This window comes from Elephas maximus, chromosome 6 (genome assembly GCF_024166365.1).
Source record: "Elephas maximus indicus isolate mEleMax1 chromosome 6, mEleMax1 primary haplotype, whole genome shotgun sequence".
Classification (NCBI taxonomy): domain Eukaryota; kingdom Metazoa; phylum Chordata; class Mammalia; order Proboscidea; family Elephantidae; genus Elephas; species Elephas maximus.
In genome coordinates this window covers 101775326-101801527 of record NC_064824.1, presented here as the reverse complement: position 1 = coordinate 101801527, position 26202 = coordinate 101775326, and the positions used below count along the sequence as shown (strand labels likewise).

Below are 26202 nucleotides of genomic sequence, written 5' to 3'. Positions count from 1 at the left end.
AATATAAATTTACATAAGTTATAGGTAGAATGGAGAATACTTATATATTTAAATAAATAAAGACATTTCAATTATGGAAAATAAAAATAGTTCATACTAAATAACAAACAGTATAAAGATGACAAAGTAACTAAGTCTAAATGCTACATTCCATCCTCTCCCTCAACTCCTCAAATGGTATCACTGCTCAGACATATGAAATGAATCAACCTAATATACAGTTTAATTATTCCATATAAATTTGCCTCGATCAGACTTCCTCTACACTGGAAAGTACTGGCACACACTTTCCCTGGAACAAGTAACTACTTCTACTGAACATGGTTTTTTATTTGGTCTAACTAAAACACAATTTTACTGTTAAACATTTAATTAAGTAAAGTACACGAGAATTCAAGAACAACTGGCAAGAAAGAGGACTAGATAATCTGATACAAACAACTGACTATGTAAATGAATGACACAACTACATTAAATTGAAAATCTGATGGATGATTGATGAATGAACTGAGGGTGGGACGGACTGCAGACAAGGAGGCCAATGGGGAAGCTATTACAGCACAAGTGAAGCCAAGGTAATAAAAAGGGAATGAAAACAAGGAAAAACATTCAATAAGAGGTAAAATCAGCAGGACACTGTGCCTGAAGAGCTGTAATGTTTAAAGGATTAAGAAAGAAGAGGACAGACTCATAGATAACACTAATGTTTCTAATTTGAGCAACGAATAGATAGAGACACTGTTAACAAGATACAGTAGAAACAAAATATAGAGTAAAAAGTATGGGAAATGATAACGAATTTGGTTTCATACATTTTATATGGAGGCCTCTATGGAAAAGTCAACTATATCCCAGTAGACAGTTTGAAACCTTGGTCTAGAGTTCAGAAGGCAGGTTAATACTAGGAATACACACTGGAAACTTCTACATACAAGGTGGTGAAGCCATGAGATTACCAGGAAGACCAGAAACAAAGGTAAAAAGCAAGAGCTTTGGGCACAGATTTGGGAACACCGTCCTTTAAAAGCCGAACAAGAAAAGGTTCTAGAAAACAAGACTAAGAATTGATAAGAAAAGTAAAGAAGTTAAGCAGCAGATATGAAAAAAATATATATATTTAAGGAGCTTCAAATGCTTTATAGACAATGGAAGCGGTGTGAAGACTGAAAATAAATTTTTGCACTTGGCAGTTAGCAAACAGTATGTCTAATGAAAAGGCGTGGTGCAAAACAAAAAATGTTCAACCAAATATTTTTAATGATACATTCGAGAACATACATATAACTTTGTTTTTGGCTATTCCGAATCCCTAATTTACAAGTGCTGTGTTTCCAAAGACAATTTACAAGTCATTTGCTTGAAATTCACAATGGATTTCATATCAAAAATAATATTCAAAAAAATGATTAAAAGCTTGTAACCTATAATATAAACACTATTCTGTACATTTGCACTGAAATACTTGCAAAGCAGTACTGGGGTAGGTGAAACAAACCAAAATAAAAATATATTTTAAAAAATAACACCATGAATGCTGGTAGCTAATAAAAATACTTACATAGATAGAAATAAGGAAACGGTAAAACATTTTGCAGTTAATTCTGAAGCATATTTAAGGGAATGTTAACAGGCTTTAAAGACGGATGCCACTACTTTTTTTTTTTTTTCTATTATCAATTTTACTTTGAAATGCATGAATTTTTCTTCTGTACAGTTTTATTGTGGCCATTATAACTGGGGTAATTTTCTTAAATAGGTAAAAAGAAAAACTGAGATATGAAAAGAAATAAATAAAAAAAGAAACGACATTGTTTTCCTAGGCTTTAAATGACTAAGACCAAAAAGGGATATAAAATTATGCTTGCATGCTTGCGGAAAGGGGTTAAAAGGAGAGGAGGAGGGAAATTCCTGAGGTGTGACTTCTTGGTAAAAGTCAAGAAAAAAAAAAAAAACGACTCCTTAAACACCAACTACTAGGTTGAAGTAATTCACCCAAAAGATGTCTTCTGAGTGATAAGGACAGGGAATGGAGAAAGTATAACTGTCATAGGGTATGTACAGTCACAGTAAGGAGAAGCTGACTACAACTGACTGTTCCTATATAAGATATATGTATTTGTTTGTATCACGGGCTGGGCTGGTATTTTTGCTAAGGAAAATCGCTTTCTCTGATTTATTTTAGAATGTAAGACCCTAAATGGCAGGCGTCATATCCCTTTTTATTTTATGGCTTCAGCTATACTGGCCAATATACATGGCAATTTTAAAAAGAAAGATTTAAAAACTGCTAGTTATTTCATCTAAAACCTAATCATTGAACACAATGTACCACGGTGTCTATAGTATAACCCATTACCGTCGAGTCAATTCTGACTCATAAGAACCCTATAGGATAAGAGTAGAACTGCCACATAGGGTTTTCTAGGCTGTTATCTTTTATGCAAGCAGACTGCCACATCTTTCTCTCATGGAGTGACTGTTGGGTTTGAACTGCTGACTGTTTGGTTAGCAGCTGAGCACTTAACCACTGTGCCACCGGGTATACAACCATTTAAATGTAATTTGTAAAATGTCACCCTTCCTTCATACACAATTAATAAAAATAACAATAACCAACCCTCAGAATGTTCAACAATTAATCAGTCGTTGGAACTCACCTAGATTATCTCTCAAGGCACTAGCTTCCTCATGGGTTTTGAAGTTATAATTCGGCACCAATTTAAGTCTCATGCGGGAATAATTTTCTACATTAGCTAGTTTCCAGTGAATTGGATTCTGTTTCCTATGAATATTCATAAGTAAACAATTAAAACTATTTAGCTTAAAGTTAGAAAGCACTGATTGACTGACATAACGTAAAAAGTACTAGGTACCTTATATTTGTTTAGCACCATTTTATAAAAAAAAAAAACTATCACATTCATTATCTCGATTTGAACCAAACAACCATGAGAGAAAAACCAAAGTGAGTATGTACGGCTGCAGTTTATAGATAAGAAATCTGAAGTTAAGAAAGTTAAATTATTTGCCCAAGATGTCACGTGTTTCATAGGTAGCAGAAATAAGATCTGGACCTGGATCTCAGATTTATAGCTTGATACCTTATTACTCCTACACCAATAAGTGTAAATTCTTAACTAGTTATATCAATAAGCTTATATTTCCAAATATAGTTTTCAAAATAAAACAATAATATTTACTACACATAAAGATAACATAATTCCAAATGGATCAAAAACCTAAGTATAAGAGCTAATACTGTAAAAATCTTAGAAGAAAACATAAGTCTTCATGACACCAAAAAAAAAGTACAGCAACAATAGAAAAAATTGATAAACTTCATCAAAATTAAAAACTTTTGTGACTCAAAAGACACTATCAAGAAAGTAAAAAGACAACCTACAAAATGGGAGAATATATTTGCAAATTACGTATCTGAAAAGGGTCCACTATCCAGAATATACAAAGAACTCCTATAATTCAACAACCAAAAAAAAAAAAACAAAAGCCCAATTAAAAAATGGGCCAAGGACTTGAATAGACATTTCTCCAAAGAAGATGTACACAGGCCCCAGATGATGACCAGGTTCGTTCCTAAGCCTTTCTTTAAGTCGAATCTGTACATAAGGCGGAACAGTTAGGTACAGTTCGTATCTAACTTCCGTTGGTCAAATGTTTATCTTAGTATATAGTGTACCTTTCTATGCATAAAAAAAGGAAAGAAACACTTCCAGATACACTAAAACATCTTTAACATAATAATACAGTAATAATAACGTTTTGATGTGCATCAAAAAGTAGCGCCCTGTGGTATTAAAAACAATTGTATGTACCTCAAATTTTTAATGTAATCAGCTTTACAGAGGTTGGTTCATAACTACAGGTTGTATGTAAACCAGAAGTTCATAACCCAGGAACTGCCTTATACAAATGGCTCAAAAAGCATATGAAAAAGTGCTAAAAATCATTAGTTATTGGGGAAATGCAAATCGAAACCCCAATGAGATACCAAGTTAAAACAAAGAATTACCATACGACCCAGCAATTCCATTCCCAGGCATATACCCAAAGAATTAAAAACAGGTGATTAAACACTTACACACAAATGTTGACAGCACCACCATTCACAATAGCCAAAAGATGGAAACAAACCAAACGTTCATTAACTGATGAATGGATATATAAAGTGTGGTGTTGGCCCCCCAGATGCCCTTTTAACTTAGTACTGAAGTCACTCCTGAGGTTCACCCTTCAGCCAAAGATTAGACAGGTCTAAAGAGCCAACAATAACACATATGAGGAACGTGCTGTGTAGTTTAATCATGTATATGAGACTAATGGGCACACCAGCCCAAAAGCAAAGATGAGAAGGCAGGAAGGGACAGGAAAGCTGAATGAATGGAAACAGGGAGCCTGGGTGGAGAAGGGTAGACTGTTGACACATCACAGGGTTGGCAACCAATGTCAGAAAACAATTTGTATATTAACTGTTTAATGAGAAACTAATTTGCTCTGTAAACTTTCACCTAAAGCACAATTAAAAAAAAAAAAAACTTAAGTGTATATTTTGTATATAAAATAAAAATGACACTGGATAATAAATAAATAAAAATAAAATGTGGTATATATATCTATACAATGCAATATTTATTATTCAGTCAAAAAAAAATGATGAACCTTGAAACCATTATGCTGTGTAGGAAGTCAGACACAAAAGGCCACATAGCATGTGATTGGATTTTATATGCAATATCCAGAACAGACAAATGCATACAGACAGAAAGCAGATCAGTAATTGCCAAGGGCTGGGGGAGAGGGGTCTGCGGTGACTACTGAATGCATATGGAGCTTCCTTTTGAGGTGATAAAAAAGTTCTGGAGCTAGAGAGTGGTGATGATTGCACAACTATTTAGTTTGAAGTGAAGGTACTTAATGCCACTGAATTATGCACCTTAAAATGGTTTAAAATGAAAAAGTTCATGTTATGTGCATTTTACCACAATTGTTTTTTTAAAAAAGATAATTCAGCAAAACATAAGTGACCTTAGGATGAATTAAGTAAACTGTAAGATATTAAAACAAATAGTATCACTAGTACTAGCTCAAAGTGGTGGTATCAGGATGGCAGGAAAAAAGTGGTTCAAAAGTTAGAGTCTAAATTTCAATAAACTGCCTACCACAGAATAAAGGAAATGGATATAACTGCATGATGAAAACATATACACACAAACCTCTAAACATCCCAGTCCTATAATTCACAAAAAGAAAGCAGCATTAATTAAAACCATTCTTTCATAAAGAAAAATTAGAGTAAAGGAGCCATTGGCTCAAAAAGTTCTAGATCAGAATTCTAAATAAAAAAGGTAATTAATAAATTATAGACTCCTACCTTTCAGCCCAAGGTCCCCTCTCACATGTAAGATAGAGCTGTATTGCCTTCCAGCGTCTCAGAGTGGCTAACTGTTGGCTGCTAAGTTGTTTAAGCATATTATTATACCTCAAGTTCTCTTGGCGTGCTTTTCGATTAAATGGCTCCACAAATGACTCCTGAAAGAAACAGCAATAAATAATAGCACTGAATCTCATATATAAAGTTTTAATGCCTTAACTTTGAAAAGCTGACCCAATAAAACACGAGAAATTTGGTCATCAATAGGTTTTTCTTGTTCCATTAGAATAATTTTCTTTGATAAAGTATATTATTCTAGCTATCATATATCTGTGTGTGTGTGTGTGTGTGTAGAGCAACCCTATAGGACAGAGTAGAACTGCTCCATGGCGTTTCCAAGGAGTGCCTGGTGGATTTGAACTGCTGACCTTTTGGTTGGCAGCCAAGCTCTTAACCACTGTACCACTAGGACTCTGGGATACACACATACACACACACACACATATATACATATATATGTTAGAAAAATACTTAACCAACAATAAATACGTGAAGAACTCAAAACCTGAAGGTGCCTCAACACAGGATTTTTAAACTTAGAATTAACTCCTACTGTCAAATGAAACCCTGGTGGCGCAGTGGTTAAGTGCTACGGCTGCTAACTAAAGGGTTGGCAGTTCGAATCTGCCAGGTGCTCCTTGGAAACTCTATGGGGCAGTCCTACTCTGTCCTATAGGGTTGCTATGAGCCAGAATCGACTCGACGGCACTAGGTTTTTTTGTCAAATGAAATAATTTTCGTTTGGGATCTTTTGGTTTATGACCCATCTGGAATGAAGTTCAAGTTTAAAGGAAGTAGAAGGAAGTGTAACCACATTCCACACTGCTAGTGATAGTTCTAAAAACAATGCCAGAGACAAAAGAAATCTATATGGGCAAATCTCCCACAATGAAAAATTTCATCACTTAGACACTACCTGAATGGCATCCCAGCTAGCAAATCAAGTCACATACTGATCTTATTCCAATTTTAAGGATAAAATAGATTCTGGTACTAGTTTCTGCCAAGATAAAACTTCAAGCTCTGAAATTAAAGTTACAGCTTTCAAAAAGACAAGTGGTGAGACCAGCAATTTAACTCATTGATATTCATATATTAGGAACTAAAAAGGACAGCATTAATTTCTTTCAAACAAATCAACAGTGAATTGCAACAGAAAAAACAAAGACATAGATGAAACAACTTTTGAAAGACAGTACAGCAGTGTGTAGTTACAGCTGGATATGAATTTTAGCTACTTAACTTTCTGGAGGTTCGGCATGTTCATTTGTAAAATGAGGTTCACAATAATTGTCATCATTAGGGCTTAGTCCAGAAAATAGTATGCTCTCAATAAACAGTAGCCATTATTATTATAGTTGTTATAATTATTACTGGACTTGTAGGAAATAAATTATTTGGGACAAGTGTTATCAAATATTTAAAACAGATCATTGCTGAGAAAACGGAGGCAGTCAAGACATCTCCATGATACTTTAATATCAATTCGACACTTTTAAAGTTCAAGCATATAAGAATATCCTTACATTAGGTTTTTTAAATAATGGTTAACAGTGAAGTTATGGAGAAAGTGTTGTTGGGAATATAAATTGGTAGAACTTCTTTAATGATATAACAGTATTTACCGTAAGTGTTACTTATCAGTAATTCCATTTATCCTAGGAAATTCATCCTGGATAAGCATATGACTATAAAGATGTTCAATACTATTTATAATAAAAGAAAAACTGGTAAATCAGATCCAACAATGGAAAATAAATTTAAATAATAAGATGGAATACTATGCAGCCATATAATAAAAAATGGGAAAATGTTCACAATACAGCTTAAGTTAAGAAAGTAAGTAGCGAATGAAATTGTCCTATTGGGTTTTTTTTAATATACATAAAGATACACGAAAGATATATACTAAAATATAATAGTGGTTAAATCATAGATGTTACATAACTTTATCCAACAAGAATTCCTTAGTGTTTGTGGATCCCTCGATACACAACCCCTCCTCCAAAACACTCTTCCACAATATATATTTGATTGACACAAAAAAAATGAGTGAATGAATGAATATGTACATATAGTTCCTAATATGAGTATCAATGAGTCATTCCATTTTCTTTTAACTTACATAATTATCCTTGAAAAAGTGAGTTGTATAGGTTTCACATGTGATGTTATCAGTATTTTTTATTTTAGTCATTCTAACAGGTATATAATAAAATCTCATTCTCATTTTAAATTTGTATTTTCCATTTTTTTAAATTGGGGTGTTTGTTTTCTTATTGTGGAGTTTTGACAGTTCTTTATATATTTTGGACACATGTTCATTGTCTGATATGTGATCTGCAAATATTTTCTCCAGCCCATGGCTTGTCTATTCTTTAACAGTGTCCTGCTCAAAGACAAAAAGTTTTTGATTATGATGAAGTCCAATTTATCCACGTTTTCTTTTATGGGTCATGTTTTTGGTGTCTAAGAACTTTGTCTAACCAATGGCATAAAAACTTTGTCCAACAATGGCATGAAGATTTTCATCCTATGATTTCTTCAAGAAGATTTATAGTTTTACATTTTACTTTTAAGGCTAATTTAAATCTAAACCGAAAAAAAAAAAAAACAAAAAACACCAAACTCATTGCCATTGAGTTGACTGCAACTCTATAGGACAGAGCAGAACTGCCCCATAGGGTTTCCAAGGAGTGGCTGGTGGCCTCAAACTGCTGACCTTTTGGTTAGCAGCTGAACTCTTAACCACTGTGCCACCAAGTCCTCATAATTTAAGTCTATGACCCATTTTAATTCTTATATACAGTGTGAAGTGTAAGCCAAGGTTTTTTCTAAAAGTACATGGATATCCAATTGTTTCAGCACAATTTGTGAAAAATATTGTCCATTCTTCTTTGAATTATTGTTGCACCTTTGTCAAATATCACTTAACCATATTTGTGTGTCTCTATTTCTGAATTTTGCATTCTATTCCATTGGTCTATATGTATATTCTTTTGCCAACATCACACTGTTTTGACAAGTGTAGCTTTATAGTACATCTTAAAATTGTGTAGTCTAAATCCTCCAATTTTTTCTTTTCCAAAATTGTTTTCGCTCCTCTGTCTTTCCACATAAATTTTAGAATCAACTTGTCTATATGTACAAATAATCCTCCTATGGCTCTGATTGGGATTGCATTAGATCTTTAGATTAATTTGGGAAGAACTGACATCTTAAAATGACTCAAGAGTATTGAGGCTTCCAAACATGAACAGTGTCTACCGAGTCTTCCAATCCATGAATAGTATCTCTCCACTTATTTATATCTTCTTTATTTCATCAGTGTTTCGTAGTTTTTAGCACACAGCTCCTGTATATATTTTGTTAGATTGATACCTATTTCATTCTTTTTAGAGCTATTTTAAATAATATTTCTCTTAAAATTTCAGTTTCCTATTATTCATTGCTAGTGTATAAAAATATGATCAAATGTTGTATATTGCTCTTGTGTCCTGTAACCTTCCTAAACTCACTTATTAGTTCTATGAGTTTCTTTGTAGATTCCTTAGGATTTTCAACGTGGTTAATCATGTCTACAAACAGGGACAGTTTTATTTCTTCCTTTCCAATGTGAATGTCTTTTATTTCTTTTTGTATTGTTATTGCATTTGCTAGGTCTCACAGTACAATATTGACTTGAAGCAGTGAGAATGGATATCCTTGCCTAGCTCCTGATCTTAGGGAGAAAGCATTCAGTTTTCATTATTCAATATGAAGCTAGCTGTAGGATTTTTGTAGATGTCCTAGCATGCTGAGAACTTTCATGAATGGATGTTGACTCTTGTCAAATGCTTTTTTGGCATCTATCGATGTGATCTTGTAATTTTTTATGATAAGTCTACTAATGTGGTCCATTATATTGACTGATTTTTTTAACTAGCCTTGCATCGCCAAGGGAAACTTTGGTTATAGCGGATTATTTTTTGATATATTGCTGGATTTGGTTTGCACCCGTGTTCCAGAAGAATACTGGTCTCTATTTTTTTTTGTACTGTCTTTGTATGGTTTTGGTATGAGTGTAATATGGGTCATAAAATAAGCTGGGAAGTGTTCATGCCTTCCCTATTTTCTGAAGAGACTGTAAGGAACTGGTGTAATTTCTTCATTAAATGTCTATAGAATTTGCCACTGAAACTGTTTGGGCTTAAGAGTCTTCCTTTATGGAAGGTTTTTAATTACAAATTCAATTTAACAGATGTAGGACTATACAAAGGAACCCCAGTGGCACAGTGGTTAAGTGCTTGGCTCCAAACCGAAAGGTCAATGGTTTGAATCCACCAGGCCATGTGGAGGAAAAAGACGCGCCAATCTGCTTCTGTAAAGATTTACAGCCTTGGAAACCCTATGGGGCAGTTCTACTCTGTCCTGCAGGGTTGGTATGACTCGATAGCAGTTAAGAGCTACAGTTGCTAACCAAAACGTCAGCAGTTCGATTCCATCAGGAGCTCCCCGGAAACCGTATGGGGCAGTTCTACTCTGCCCTATAGGGTCGCTATAAGTCGGAATTCACTCGACGGCAACAGGTTTGGTTTTGGTTTTTTATTCAAGTTGTCTGCCTATTCTTGAATTTGTTTTGGAAATTTATGTCTTTCAATAAATTGGTCCATTTCAATTAAGTTGTCAAATTTAAATATTTGTTCATTTGCTTTATTCTCTTATTATCATTTTGATGTCTGCGGGGTCAGTGGTGGTATCCCTCTTTCATCCCTGGTATTGGTAATTTTTTACTTGTTTTGCTTTGTCAACCTGGCTAGAAGTCTATCAATTTTATTGATATTTTTTGAAGAAACAGATTTTGGTTTCATTGATTTTTCTCTACTGTTTTGCTGTTTTCAATATCACTGATTTCTGCTCTTTATTAATTCCTGTTTGCTATGGGTTAAGAGCACTTTTCTTTTCCTAGCTTAAGGTCAAAGCTTAAATTTCCAATATGAGCATTTAGTACTATAAATTTTCCCTTTAACCCACTGATATATATCCACCCTCCTTAGAGATATCTACTAACGTACTATCAGCTCAATACTTTTTACATAGTCACCATTATAGAACATTTTGCCATTAATTTATTTTAGCCATTACTAATCAGTTGTTTCTTCATTCAATTTTGACATAATTTTCAGGCAAACAATAGAAAATACTATTTGTTTTCAAATTTCAACTTGGTATTACTTCTCATTGGAATATCAAATGCTTGTAAGCAACATGAATAACCATCATACTAAAAACATTTAACAATTTTTACCTGAAATTTCAGTTTGCTTTCTCCTCCTTCACGATCTCGTTTATGCATATTCACCATTAAGGCTTCATAACAACCTTTCCAATAAAGTGCCATGTTCTCATGAGCATCATTAAACGTATGGATTTCATACTGCTTCATATAAGGTACAATCTGATTAAAAAAAAAAAAACATTTAACATATACTTCTACAAAAGTAATAATTTAGTAAAAAAAAATCTCGATCAAAAAGGGTAAAACTTACATATTTTTCTATGTAAGCTTGCCATTCATTTGAACTACAATATTCTTGAAAATCTTCAAAAAATGAGGAGCTACCACTGGTAAGAGGTAAAGAAGGCAGATGCAAGTTCATGAATAGAAGCTCATAAATTTTGGAAACCAAGGTACGAAAAACAGGAATCAGAAATGAGTAGATTTCAGTTTGTTCCTTGATTGACTGACTTAGAACATTTTCCAGCTTCCCTAAAATATAACATGCCTCATTCTGATTTTCAATCACTTTGGTCTGAAGGAGTGTATTTAGCTTTGCTGATGCCATTGCACAAACCTGGAGGAAAAAATAGTGTAGGTAAGAAAAAACAGATCGAAGAAAAAAGAGCAGACATTTAATGATAGCAAAAGTTCTATCTAGCTTCTCTTCATTTTTTTTTTTTTTTTATTAAAACTTAACCCATATTTATTAATTTGAAATACACAGAAAAGTTGTGGTGGGTAGTTTATCAACCCATCCTTTCCACTCCTCTTTATAGTTTGCAAGGGATGGGGAATGACCCCATCTCTAGCTCCAACAATAGGTTTAAAAAAATATATAAGCCAAACAGAATATCCAAGCCCTTGCCAGTGTCTGGTTCAGGTAACTCATCTCATATCAGTCAACTCATGTCACTGCCTTTGTCACAGAGATTCATTCAGGGGTGGCCCTATCAGTGCAACCTCAGAACTTTTATATAATAACTGCCAAGAACTGCAAAGGGTTTCAGAGGTTACTTTACCTCCAAGTTAACAAGTTAGCCTGTCACAGTGTCATGGATGCTGGCAGAAGATATGAGACTCCTGGGTCAGAGACAAAGAGCCTCAGCAATAGCAGTAGTCACAATACCAACATTTGCGCTGGCTCCCCAAACTACGATTCCCACAGGGAGAGATGAACAGGACTAGACGATGCTGCACATGTAGTGGTTGCATTACAAGAGAGGAAGCCTGGGCACAGGGACCTCAAACCTTTTATACTGTGCAGGAAGCTTGCCCGACCTTTGCCTTAGAGAGAGACATCATCTTTATTATAATGATCAGTAAGTCTGCCCTTTGCACTGGAGGAAGACACTATCTCTATCTCCCAAAGTTGTTCACTATACAATCTTCGAAAAGAAGTTTCTAACAAAGCCAGCTTGTGCTTCGTTTGCAAATATGTAGAGACCCGTGGAGAATCATCTACCAACAATGAATACAGGAAGAAGCATGTGCTTTTCCCTGGATATGAATAAGAAAGAATGTAGCCCCAATTGCTGCTGGCAGCCATTTTGTGGCCATCAGGGAAGCCAGATCAAGAAGGTTGACACATGATCAAGAATAGTGTTGTGAGAACAGCAAATAAATGGAGCCAAAGCCCTGACTAAATCATTTCTTAAAATCATTTTAACTATGAGATTTTCAATTATATGAGCCAATAAATCTCCTCAACTAAGTCAGCTTGCATTGGTTTCTGTTACTTGGAACCAAAAGCATTCTGATACATAAAGGACAGGTACATAGGAGACTGAGAACTTGATTAGAAACCTAACCACTCTTAAGGTTCCCAAGAAAATACCTATTCAGGGCACAAAGCCAGGCAAAGGAATGCTCTATATTACTATTAAGCTTTAGCCTTAAGCACAGTGTAGGGAGGTAAATTAGGTCATAAAGGGGACTCATTTTGTCTAAGGTAGAAAAGATCCAAGTCTTATAGCCAAAGCAGGACAAGCAATCCATTGTGTCTCCTTCTCCCTTTTGGATCATATTTCTTCCAAAATAAAGAAAAGTGAGAGACAGAAGAAGAAAATATTAGAACCTGCCATCACTTCTAGAATGTGCTTATGCCACAAGTTCAGGACAGTGCTGGTCTGAGCTGTACACACAGGTCTTTGCAGGCCACACCAACAAGATTAGACCTCAGACAGTCTTTTCCAAGCAAATCTTGATGAACCAGAATACGTAACACGAAACAATGCCTAAGATGGCTCAAAATTTTAACTCCTCTTCTGGAAAGCGAAGTTTCTTCGCCCCTTCAGACTTTCCCCAAACCCCCCAATTTAGTCCATGAATATGATTATGAATGTGGACAAGTTAAAAAATAATTTTCCTAGAAGCACAAGCTCTAAACTGCACAGATATAAACAGCCTAAGCAGGTTGCAGATATAGATAATAAAATACATAATGAGAAATGCTTTCTAATGTAGGCTGTGTATAAACCCTTTAAACACAAACCTTAAAATTATACTGAGTCATAAATATCAAGGAGAAATAATTAATTAGATGTCTCTTCAGCTCCTTTCTAATCTCACAAAACTGAAAAGAAAGTGAAATCATGGACACTTTTGGAACTAATGAAAAAATTAAAATACTGAAAAGGCATTATCATCTAGTTATCAAATGAATAATACCTATGCTGTGTGTAAGTATAGAAAATAATGCAAAACAACTGACAAACCTGCAAATTACCCTTTCCAATGAATCCTAGAAGCAACTGGATCTGAATTTGAGAGAGTTTTACCCATTCAGGACTTTCAGCATACCAGACTGACAGACAGTCGAAGAGCAGCATTATATCCTCTAAAAGCTACCACAAAGAAAAAATTAAGAAATTAAAACATCAGTTTTTTAATCTACTGATGAGTTTTTCCCAACACTAATACAAATCATAAATACTTAAAAACTAGCTCAAAGTTCAGTTGGCAAAGTCCAAAGGAATCATTCTATAAATAAGTAACAAAATCTGATTATTTATCACATCTTTTTATGTTTATTGAATATTAATGTTCTAAAAAAAAGAGGGATGCAAAATTTCTTACTTTGACTAAAGTCCTGGACTACCAAAAATATAATTTTAAAGGGACATTGCTGTACCTTTTCAGTCCACATGTTTGAATTAACTAGTCCCTCTGACTGCAGAAAGTCCTGTATGATCAGCATGAGTCGGAAGGCATTTTCAGCAGTTCCTGGGTTAGTTTTTGCTTCTCTGTTTTCTGTGACTGCCCATTCTAACATCTTCTGCAGCAAACTAGGTATAAAACAAAGTCTTCATTAAATCATTATAAACTTTGACAAACAGTAGGACATAGAAAACAAACAAAATGTTACTTATTAATAGAACTGAATTTCCCAAGTTACACTATCTCTGGGAGGTATCACCAAGACAGTGTGGATGGAACTTAGTAACAGTGGAGCACCTTTTTAATCTCTGGAGTATCTACCTTTTTTACACCTAATATTATAAAGGTCAAAGTAAAAGGTATACTTCTTTTACTATAAAAAGGCTATGAAAATAATCCATATTCTAGTCTACATGAGATGTTTAATTTCTTTAAAGCTGAAAACTGGAAAGGCTAGAGAAGAAAGCCTTATTATGCCTTGTGGAGTTTAGCCAAGTGGAAAAACAAAGAGGTAATTCTTCCCTGCTGTGCTATTGTTACAGAGTCCTATCATCTTCAAGGAACCCTAAATGCTTTAAAGAAGTAATTTCATCAAAACACTACTCCCTACCCTTAGCATGGAAACACTCAAATTTGGACAAACCTCTAGAACACAGTGCATCAAGTTCTCAGATAACACAGAAGACAATTTGAACAAGTAACCTGTCATTACTTATAACCCAAATTAATTTAAGATTTAAATCCCCTCACACTGGAGTTAGCTTTGGATTGCTCTCTAGATCCCAATAGAAAGGTAAAAGACAGGAAAAGGGGCTTAGCACAGTTTCTCCTTTTCTCTCTTCGCAGCCACAGAAGGTACTGAAAGACACAGAAGATACTGAAAAAATAAATTTTCAGTAACTTATTATTTTAGGCTCCTGCCTATTACAAAAGGAAGGAGACAAATCATCACCAACTGAATGCTTACATTAGTTTTATTTCATCTGAAGGTCGAAGTAGCTCACTGGATATTCCTGGTTTAGTTAGTGCAGAAAACACTTGTCCCCGTTCAATCCAAGTATCATCATCAGACTTTTCAAGTCCCTTGCACATTATATAATTTAAAATATCTGTCAGTAATTGAAGAAGCTCCTCCTCACACCTCTATAAAAAAGATAAAGTAATACCGAATTACTAGAAGGAGGAAGTGCTAAAAGCACGTAAGAACTATTACATATACAGATTATGATCATTAACATATTTTAAAAGTGCTTGATGAACTTGGCACTTCACTAGGCCCTAGAGATACAAAGATAAATGGACACTAGCTTTGCTCTCAAGGTACTCATAGTCTAATGACTTCTAGGCTTTTAAGTCTTAGATCATGAAACTTAGCAGTTGAATATAATAATAAATTGTTAATAATTGCCCACACATTCCTAAGGATGAGAGGTATATAATGGCTATACTGAAGAGAAAAAAAAGCAAATGGACAGATAAGGGATATTACCTCCTGGCTTTCAAATAAGGCGAAGTCATCACTAAAGCCCATATCATTTGTGTTGCCACTTTCTTTATCAGACTGCACAGAAAATGATTTAGTCGACTCTACTGGGGATGGCGTACTAGGCAGGCTGTCTGGCATCTGACTTCCACTATCACTCAGCTCACATGAGTCAACTCTACTGAGATCTAAACTCAAATGTGAAGGGTTATTATGCCAGAAGTCTTCTTGATTCTCTGATTTGAAAGACATTTCTCCTACAGAGCTATCTTCTTGAAATAATGGCGTGTTTGAGTCTAGGGAGTGTCGATCCCCCAAACTCCACTGATCTGAAGACACATTAGTCGAGGCAAAAGTGTTGATTTTTTCCTCATCTGTCTTTTCATCGAAGTTCCTCTTAATGTCTTCAGCTGAAATATTTGTGTCATTGTCTTTCATTAAAACAGCCCTACTGTGCTTGTTAAGAGTATTTCCGTTTTCGAAATTGGCTTTTAGAAGAAGCCTAACCAAGGTGTCTTGCCAACCCACTTGGTGCGATATGTGGTACGCTGCATCTGGCTGGGACCGCAGAATCGGTAAAATCTGCAAAGAAATTAAGGATACAAAATTCTTCAAAAAGTGCACCGTACTTCACAATAAAAATAGTCTTTTCAGTTATTTTAATGAGAAAGTAACTTAATAAGAAACTGGGAAGATTTACTTTAAAAAGATTATGGTATTGACTGGATTATAAGCTATTTGGAAAACATTGTGTTTCTAACTAATCCATATATTATTCATTGTACCTCATACAGAGTAAAGAGGGACTCAAATATTTGCTGAAAGATAAACAAAGGAAAGGTAATTAAAACGGCCCTCTAAATGCCAAGACACTCATGTTAATAATTTAATTTGGTCAAAGAGAAACTATAAATAGAATGATGGTATATATAAAAAGGAATAAAGTTATATTTTCTTAACTGAATACTTTCACGAGCTTATTACATTTGTTCACAAAATATTATTGAGTACCTACTCTATGCCTGGCACAGCTTTTGGCACTAGGAATAGGGCGGTGACTAGGACACGCAGACACCTGGATACACCAAGGATAGTGTTTCCCTATCTCATTCTTTTCCCCCAAAATTAGCAGTTGCTTTTGCAAAAAAAAAATCATTAAGTCTATACTATATTGTACAAACAAAGCAAAAAGTAAATTCTGAAAAATAAATTTCAGTAAGATGGATGCTGCTGTTTAGCCTGAATAAGAAGTTGAAATTAAGAATAGTCTTTGGCATGGTAACGTTTGTGATCTCTACTATCCAACTGATTTCAAAATTTTTGGATGAAAACAATTTCTCAAAAACTATCAAAAATTCATATAAGAGCTTTAAGACATTTTTATCGTAAAGCCAATAAATATCTGGGTAGATTAAAAAAAAAAAAAAAAACTTCATATTTGGCTCCTAGTGTTTGGAGCATCTGTTTTAACAAAAGTTCTAAATCTGGCAATTTTCACAGCTGGAGGTGAATAATGTTGGCAGGGACTTCAATATTAACGATATTAACGCAGGAATATGATACAGAAAGCAGTGAGTCACAATGACATGCAACGTTTCTGTCTTCATTAATGCTATCGATCAGTGAACTACCATTACTCTGTCAGTGTGGAACACCAATTTTTCTTTCTTCCAGATTAAGTTTTGCTTAGGAAAGAAATGTTTCATGACTTTACAGCTTTCGAGTTTCAATAAAATAAGACTTATTTAATGTCTGTTTTATACATATATAATGGGTAAAAACTAGAAGCTGGCTGCATTGAAATATGTTTCTATCCAATTGCACATGGATGGGAAAGGATCAATCTACATGACCTGCTTCAAATTCTCAGGGTTGTGGAACATACACAGAAACAGTCACTGTCACACTATTTGTGGAAATGTAAACTGATGGTTATTGTGAAGGAAAATATGGCAAAATTCATCAAAATGTAAAATGCAAACAACCTTTGACACAGCAATTCCACTTTGTACAGTATGTTCTAGAGATACATTCCCAAAAATCGGCATATATATATATACAAAAGATGTTCTTTACAGCAGCATACAACACAAAAATGTAGGAAACAACCTAAATGCCCATCAACGGAGAACTAGATAATACTTTATAGAACAGCCACAGAATGAAAAACTATGCACCCATGAAAGAAAGATGTATATCCAGAAAATTAATATGACATAATTAGGGAATAAAATTGAAAAGAAGAGCAAGAGAGCAAATTAAATAGTGGATATGTGAATGGTTACGAGTGAAGGAGAGCGAAGGTTATGATCAGGAAGGGGCACCCAGGGTAACTATTTCTCGGTTTAAGTAAGGGTTAAACGGATGCACCAAAGGCTAATCATAGTTGAAATACTGTACTCATAAACAAATTATAGAAAACTCTTTCAACAGAGTTCAAAAGATTTAAAAACTCTAAAACATGTTCTACAAATCAGAAACGGTCATATTCATTGTAGGTTCTTGATAAACTATTCTCTAGTAATAAATTTCTGACTTTGGAAAGAGGCTATTTCCAGGATACTATGTGGGGATAAGAAGATGAAATTCATACACTGTTTGCTAATAAAGTTAATAAATTTCAAAAAGAAACCGCTTACTTATAAAATTATATCATTTGTAAAACAAGAGAAATTTAAACTTACATCTGGTGCAACACACAGAACCCAAAAGTCATTCATAGTATAACAACACCGCTATTTTTAAAGTATATCTTAAAAGTTTACGAACCTTTCTACAGATGACCACTCTGACATTTATATATGCTCTGTGAGATATATATACCACAGATAACAGATCTTTGAAATTAATAACAGGATCTATGGTGGGAAAAACAAAAAGTTAAAATTAAATTCTACAGATAATCAAAGAAAGAATTGTGGGCAATAGTTGTATAAATGCTGAAATAATTGCTTCATTTTTTTAAAATTACAATGTGTAAAAATATAAACCTAACTCGTTGCAATCAAATTGATTCTGACTCATAGCGACCCTATAGGATAAAGTAGAACTGCCCCATAGAGTTTCCAAGGAGCACCTGGTGGATTCGAACTGCTGACCTTTTGGTTAGCAGCCATAGCCTCTCAACCACTACACCACCAGGGTTTATAGTATGTTCAAATTAAATAAAATTTAGAACGTCCGATGCCTTCCTGAGCCAACCTTAAATAACTGTTCTTTTCCTTCCATTGGCTAAACAGACTGTCTATACTGCTAGGCTCTTATAATATTATTTATCTTTTTATGTACATGTCTTCTCGAGAAACTGTAAACCACTCAAGACAAAGGACCTTATCTAATGCCTTTCTGAACTCCCGGCATAAATCTGGCATAAATTCTACAATTTGCAGTTAAGTACTCAAAATTTTTTAAAAATAAAAATTGGAAAACAAAAAATATCTGAAATTAGTTTTCATTTTTGTCTTTAAGTACTTAAGCTCCTTTAAGAAAAAGAGACTCTTTTGTACACAATTCCTTTAATGTACTTTTCTCAAAACGTAGCCTCAATTGTTAACTTAGTCATTCAGTCGATAAAACATTTACTGAAGGCCCACCAAGTACTAGGCACTGTACTATGCCCTGGGGAGACAATAATAACAAAGACACACAAGGTATAATCTCCAAGGAAAACACTGCTGAATCAAATAGCAGGTAATTTTTAACCAATCTAATGGGGTGGTGGTGGGGGCGAGGAAGGGAACCTCCAGGAAAAAAAAAAAGAGAACCAACGAATAGAATTACTCTGCTATTGAGAACATTTCTTAAACGCACCTGTATTTATGATTTGATTAGTGAGGTTCTTCACCAGAGAAGTATTAACAGGTGCCTCACTGAGAAGGAGTCCCAATCCTGAGTAGCCAACTTCTCTGAGTCGAATACGTTGTTTACTTCGTTCATAAACATTTGTGCATTTCAACATTTGTTCCATAACCTGGTCACAAGTAATATATTCTTCTCAATACAGAGAACTAAAAACAGTTTATCACTTAGGTCAGTATTAAATAAAATATTACTTTACAATGTTTTTGTAGCATCATTGTATTCCTCAAATATTAAAAACAAACAACAAAAAACCCAATAATAATAGGAAGAAGTACTCCACATCACACTATCATTAAAAAATGGATCTAAGAATTATCACTGAGATGCATAATTAAATAATATGTTTAAATTCTAGTTTACATATACTTCTTAAAGGAAAAAAATAGAAATAGTTTTAAATTTCTTTAAGGCTAAAGCTTAGAAACAAACCTTGTAGCTTGCAAAAGGAACAAACGTGTGTCTATTAGACACCTGTGAATCAATCTGGTAATCTATTAATGTAACAGTTATCAAAATAATTTCCAAGGATAACTTAAAATTTCTTGAAGAAACTCCATATGCTAAAATGGGGGGCTGAACTAGTGGCCTTGTACTTCTTGGGGTAAGATCAACACTTTTTTTTAATGAAATACTGAAACCCTATATGAAAAGGGTAATCTTGACAAAATAATACCATGAGCAATCCCTGCAAAGCTGTTTTGGAGAACTAAAAATCTCCATAAAGGATCCCTTGTGTGGGCAGTTGCTGTAAAAAGCAGCATAGGTCACCACAATCAAGACTCAAGAGAGATTATGTCAGGTTTGTTTTTGAAAGTTTAGGAATATCAAACACAGGCAGCCCAAATGTGACTCCAGCAGTAGACACTATAATACAACTCTAAGGATGTAAGGGGAAACAACCAACACAAGACAATTATGCATACTGAACAGGAGAATAAATCATGGGGAAAAAAGACCAATGCATTTGGCTGGAGAAATATAACTGATTTCTTTAAGTTTAGTTGACAAAAAGGTGAGGTGAGTTCAGTCAAAGCTCCGAGTGACTATTTTGGATAACTTAATAAAATAGATCATATATTCTTTGAGAAGTTACTAATCTCTCTGGCCTCAGTTTCTACATCTGTAAAATGAAGATAATAATAGCACCAACTTCATAAAGTTGTTGCAAGGATTAAATAAGCCAGCATAGGAAAAGTGCTTAGCGCCTGCCAAGGTATTCTGAATTTCCAAATAGGCCCAGCTTAAGTCAAAAAGGAGATGAAAGGATTTCATTTTGAAGATGGTATGACGAAGTGGATTTTCCTCTCCAATGAATTGTCAGATCGCAATATAACTAGTTTTTTTTTTTAAATATACAAATAACTGAAATATGAAAAATTTAATAAAATGAATTGAACCACTTAAAATCAGAAGTGAATATGAAAATAATTTATATTCATAGAATAGATATGTTGCAAGTGCATTCATATACCTATAAATACCACAATTATTAAGATCCTTAAGAAATGTTTTTACCTTAAAAATGATTTCTCTTAGTCTGTCAGAATACTTCTGATTTAAAAGCAAGGCATAAAGTATATCAGCATTGCCTGGTTCAAACAGCAGTAAGAAAAGCTGACCTCTAGTTGGGCTGGTACGTAGGAGACTGAAGAGTACATCCAAAATTCCAAAGAGCTTTTAAAATTAAACAACACAAACCAAATAACCACACTCATATATAGAAGTACAGATAAAGCCATAAGCCATAAAATAGTTTTTCAACTAAAAATCCTATATACCCTAAGGAGTCCTTGGGTGGCACAAACACTTAACACTCTCACTGCTAACTGAAAGGTTGGTGGCTGAAGTATACCCAGAGGCACCTCAGAAGAAAGACCTGGCTGTCGATCTACTTCCAAAAAAACAGCTACTGGAAACCCTATGGAGTACAGCTGTACTCTGACACGTGGGGTCGCCATGAATTGGAATTGACTCAGTGCAACTGGTTTGCTCTGGTTTTCAATATAGCCTAACATTCTAGCTTAACTGGACTGATCTTCTGAACCAACCCTGTCTTTTCCTTCCAACATACTTTTGGCTTGTTTGCTTTCCTTTTGTATATCCTCTCCCTACCCATATTCACCTGTTTAAACTTTACCTAACCTGTTTTGCACATATGAAAAGCCATCTCTTCCATAAAGCATTTCCTGGTCTCCTTAATATGTAATACCCTCCTATGACAACCTCACGTTATTATTGTTGGTTAGCTGCCATCAAGTAAGCCCCCAGCACATGGCAACCCCATGCACAACAGGATCGAACTGTTGTGATTCAAAAGGTTTTCACTGGTAGACTGTTTCAAAGTAGACTGCCAGGTCTTTCCTCCTAGTCTGTTTTAGTCTGAAGTTCTGCTGAAACCTGTTCAGCATCACGGTAACACATAAGCCTCCACTGTCAGGTGGGTGGTGGTGCCCTTGAGGTGGACTGGCTCAGAATCTAACCCAGGTTTCCCGCATGGAAGGTGAGAACAGTGCCTTGTAACTCTCTTACAGATATTATTATGCTCCACTTTGATTCACAGCTATTCATAAACCTCTCTTACTGATCCCAGCCCCCAATAGGCTAAAAATACGAATGATAAGTCACTTATCATTGTATCACCTGCAACTTACAGGATTATTTTGTATATATACTAAGTTCTCAACAAATAACTTTTTGACTGAATTGATCAAGAAAATGTCACTGGCAATGACCCACAGCCATATGATAGACCATACAGCAATCATGAAATAAGATGGCTACTCATTCTTCTAACAGTCTAACCTTACATGAAAATAGCCTGTTAACTCATCAGTATAATACTAATTATGAAGTCATGTAACCACTGAGCACATAATGAATATTACCTGACAGTAAAGTGGGAAAATATTTTGGTCAACATAAATTAAGGCTGCTCACCTTTGTAATGCTGAATGTGGTGCGTGGAAAGCGCACAGAAGTAACAGTAAATACTCTTGGCTTCCAATCCCACGTTTATTAGCTGTGTGACTTTCTAAGTCGCATAATCTCCCTAAATATCTATATTTCCAAATGTATAAATGGGAAGAATACTTCCTGCTCTGTATATTTTACAACAGTGGTTGTCAGTTTTTACTGTGCATCAGAATGCCCTAGAGGGTTTGATTCAGTAGATGGGAACTTGGGGGACAGGTATTTGCATGTCTATCAAATTCCTAGGTAAAGCTGGTCAGAGACCAGACACTGAGAACCACTTGTTTTAAAAGCACAGCGCTGAAGATGAAATAATGTATGTGAAAGTATTTTAAAAATAGAAATACATTTACAATTCAGTCATTATGCAAAATGTTTATGAAACTAGGTTATGTTAAAATTTACTTTAGAAATCTGCCTAATAACTTTGATGATGGTAAATATATACAATATGAACTACAAAAATAAGCTTCATAATTGCCAAAGCCATGTACTATATTTTCTAGCTAATTAAAATATTTAACTGTATTGTCATCTATTTTATTAAACTTTCAGTTAGTACATAAAATTTACTTCAACTGAATGATATTATTATGTGACACTTGACACATTTTACTTTTAAAATGTTTAACATATTAACTAAACAAATTTAAGCTTATAAGAAGATGTTACAGCAACTTAAATGTTAAAAAGAAAAAACAGATTTATCTCAAGCATAATACCTGTTCTTCTTCATTGGTAGCAGCTATGTAACCCATAATACTTTGTATCTCTTCATGAGTTCCACCTTTGCTCAGAAAATATTTAATTAGTCCATACAAAGATGTCCTTATTGTTCGAATATCATCTAGAGACAGCTCATTATATCTACACCCAGTCCTGAAAGTGAAAGCCAAGGAGCAAGAATCAAAAATTTTAATTTTTACATTTTTGTGTATTTTTTTTTACTAGAAAAGACTTCATAGATAAGGAACAGACCTTTCTGTGTAATTATTAGAATTCGTGGTATCTTTGACTTCTTTTTCTTTTTTAAGGAAAACTTTCTGAAGTTCAAAGCCTCAGAAAAAACATTAAAAATAATAAAACAGCTTACATTTATACAACACTCACTATGTGACAGGCACAGTTCTAAGTGCTTTACACATACTCATTTAACTTAGTCCTGAAAACAACCATGGGTCATAGTTTTATTATCTCCTTGTCACAGATGAGGAAACACAAGAAACATGCCTACGGCTACACAATTAATAAAACGCAAGATTCAAACCCAATCTATGTGGTCCATTTTTCAACATCTCAACCTCCACACTATCCTGCCTCTCCGAAGTTAAAACCCAAACCCAAACCCATCGCTGTCAAGTCGATTCCGACCCATAGCGACCTCTGAAGTAAAGGGATGTTGGAATTGCTGGAAAAGAGACAATCGGCAACTTCCAATCAAGTAGCTGAGAGAAAACATTATGAAACTGAGAAGGAGCATGGACGTCATACCCATAATAAATCCTAAGCGTATCTAGGAGAAACTGAACGCCATATTTCTTTCGAAAAACTCTCCTGCTGTCTTTGATGATGGTGGAAAGATACTGTATATGACCTAAAACAGAAAGTTCACTCTTAAATGATATACCTAATAAAGTCACATAAGTAGTTAAAAATTTCTACAACAACTATAAAATTTTATCTAACAGTCTGCTCTCACCAATTCGAAAAGGAAAATCTCCATGATTCCAAATACGAAAGTCAAAGAGTAAATATTGATACATTTGTTGTAAGAGCTGCACATTTTTCTCTAATGACACCTGCTCAATTAATATTTGAATTGCCATCAGTACATTTACATCCATCAAGGTGCTTGGCACCTGAAATCCAAACAGAGAGGATTCTGTAAAGTTCAGTGTAAACAATCATCATTAAGGTATAATTTCAAATGATTACCTCAGACCACCTACTTACTATAAAAATATTAAGATTTTAGTCAGAAAAACAAACAAAAATTATTTTTTCTGATATAAAGCAAAAACACTTTTCTTACGGCATATTCCTAAAACAGAGTCTTAGATGGATTAAATATTCCACATGCCAAAGCTAAGAACAAAGTTCTATATATGCAAAGTTCTACACCAAAGTCATTCTTGCGTAAGGTGATTCAATAAAAGTTTTTAACACTTTCCTATGAAACAAATAAAATCCATTAATTTAACTTAAGCAATACTACTATAATTTTTAAAAACACATTTATTAGGAAGAAAGACCCCCAAACCAACTGTTAATTACAATCATCAGCCACATCTACGCAATACTGACTGGCTCACCTTTTGAAGTAGGGCACCAAGAGTTGCGACTCCATGGGAGTGAATAAGGTTGTCTTGGTTGATAGGATGTCTCTGAATAAAGTGCTTCACAATCAAAATAAACGTTGCAACTAAATTTCTCTCTAGTCTTGACTCTGAAATTGTGAACACGTCATTAATTACCATAATCATTCTTATAATTTTTGATTCACATCTCAGTATCACAATGTATATTGTAACAAGAAAGGAATTTGGTTCAGCTGTTTGCCTCCAAGGCTCACTTACAGAACATAAACACATCAGAGAAGGCAGCAACTGCATATTACACCCACTCCTCACTTATCAACATGGTTAGGTTCCAAAGACCAAGTAGTTATGCAGGAATCAACATTATGTGAAAATGGAGGATGGCCACATCAGGTCACAAAAATATTATGTGGGACACATATATCTCTCTGGACCCAGAATGGGGAAAATATAGGTGGGTGCTATATGTCCCACTAGTCACGGAAGGGTTACAGCCAGACATACATCGCTAATGTGTGAAATAGATAGTAAATCTTTACTATTGTTGTAAATGCAAAATGTTGGATAGCGAGATACCAATAAGTGAGAAGTAAAAAAAAAAAAAAAACAAACCAGTTGCCATTGAGTCGATTCCGACTCATAGCAGCCCTATAGGACAGGGTAGAACTGCCCCATAGGGTTTCCAAGGAGCACCTGGTAGATTCGAACTGGCAACCTTTTGGTTAACAGCTGTAGCTCTTAACCACTACACCACCAGGGTTTCCAAGTGAGGAGTAGGTGTATACATTTATATACACATGTAAATGTTTTCTCTACCACAAATTTAAATAATGTTGCCATATTTCAACTAAGAATTAAAGTAACACTACCCCCAAAAACCAAACCCACTGCTGTCGAGTCAATTCCGACTCATAGCTACCCTATAGGACAGAGTAGAACTGCCCCGTAGAGTTTCCAAGGAACGCCTGGTTGATTCGAACTGCTGATCTTTTTAGTTAGTAGCTGTAGCTCTTAACCACTATACCACCAGGGTTTCCAAAGTAAAGGATAGCAAAGAAAAAAACCAACTTAAGGTTTTTGACCAAAATATTAGAAACTTTCTGAACTATATTAGTAAAATTGGGGATGGGCTGCTATAGCTACGAATAGTTAAGCTTCTTCCAAAGGGTGTTTTAATCAATTTTCTAATTAAGTTTCAAGTTTCTCAATGACGATTTTGTGTTAATTCCATCTTAATACCTGATGTCTTTGTGGAGGTCAATACCACCCAATCTCCTTCTACAGGCGTTACCAATTCAGAAACTGTGCTTTCATTCATTCCCTCAGGAATCTGTCCTTCAATGAAGTGGCTGATTTGTTCCAATAAAGGAAAGAATACATTTAATCCACCTATGCAGTTTATGATGTCCTGAAAGGAAAATTACAATTTTTTAGTCTTCATATCTACGCTGTATGTATGAGGCTACAATTTGCTAAACCTTTAGGTAATGTATAGTTGTACAACATAATATATAGCAAAGACATCAGAAGTATGGTATCTGGAAAAACCTGTCTCTGTCACTTACTATATGTGTGACCTTGGGTAAGTTAGCCTCTCTGGGTCTGAGTTTCATTGACTGTAAAATAGGACTACATGTTATATCACTGTATGACCACAGAATAATTTATTTAACCAGTCCTTTATTAGGATATTTAAATTGTTTCC

General features: G+C 34.6%; 1 protein-coding gene across 13 annotated transcripts in view; it reads right to left on the bottom strand.

Moving 5' to 3' along the window:
* The window catches only part of NBEAL1 (neurobeachin like 1), a 178711-nt gene that overhangs the window by 53054 nt on the left and 99455 nt on the right, over window positions 1-26202 (bottom strand). For all 13 annotated transcript variants that reach the window (XR_007517931.1, XM_049887868.1, XM_049887869.1 and 10 more), the window contains 16 exons: window positions 25737-25905; window positions 24492-24625; window positions 23879-24038; window positions 23671-23773; window positions 22902-23058; window positions 20725-20883; window positions 19159-19318; window positions 18118-18206; window positions 15355-15930; window positions 14833-15008; window positions 13840-13993; window positions 13424-13552; window positions 10978-11283; window positions 10737-10886; window positions 5390-5547; window positions 2658-2782 (listed from right to left, as the gene is read on the bottom strand). Coding sequence is in view for 12 of the 13 variants with exons in the window: in XM_049887868.1 (XP_049743825.1) it covers window positions 2658-2782; window positions 5390-5547; window positions 10737-10886; window positions 10978-11283; window positions 13424-13552; window positions 13840-13993; window positions 14833-15008; window positions 15355-15930; window positions 18118-18206; window positions 19159-19318; window positions 20725-20883; window positions 22902-23058; window positions 23671-23773; window positions 23879-24038; window positions 24492-24625; window positions 25737-25905 (2905 nt within the window). In the remaining variant the exon portion in view is untranslated. The remainder of the gene's footprint in view (window positions 1-2657; window positions 2783-5389; window positions 5548-10736; window positions 10887-10977; window positions 11284-13423; window positions 13553-13839; window positions 13994-14832; window positions 15009-15354; window positions 15931-18117; window positions 18207-19158; window positions 19319-20724; window positions 20884-22901; window positions 23059-23670; window positions 23774-23878; window positions 24039-24491; window positions 24626-25736; window positions 25906-26202) is intronic.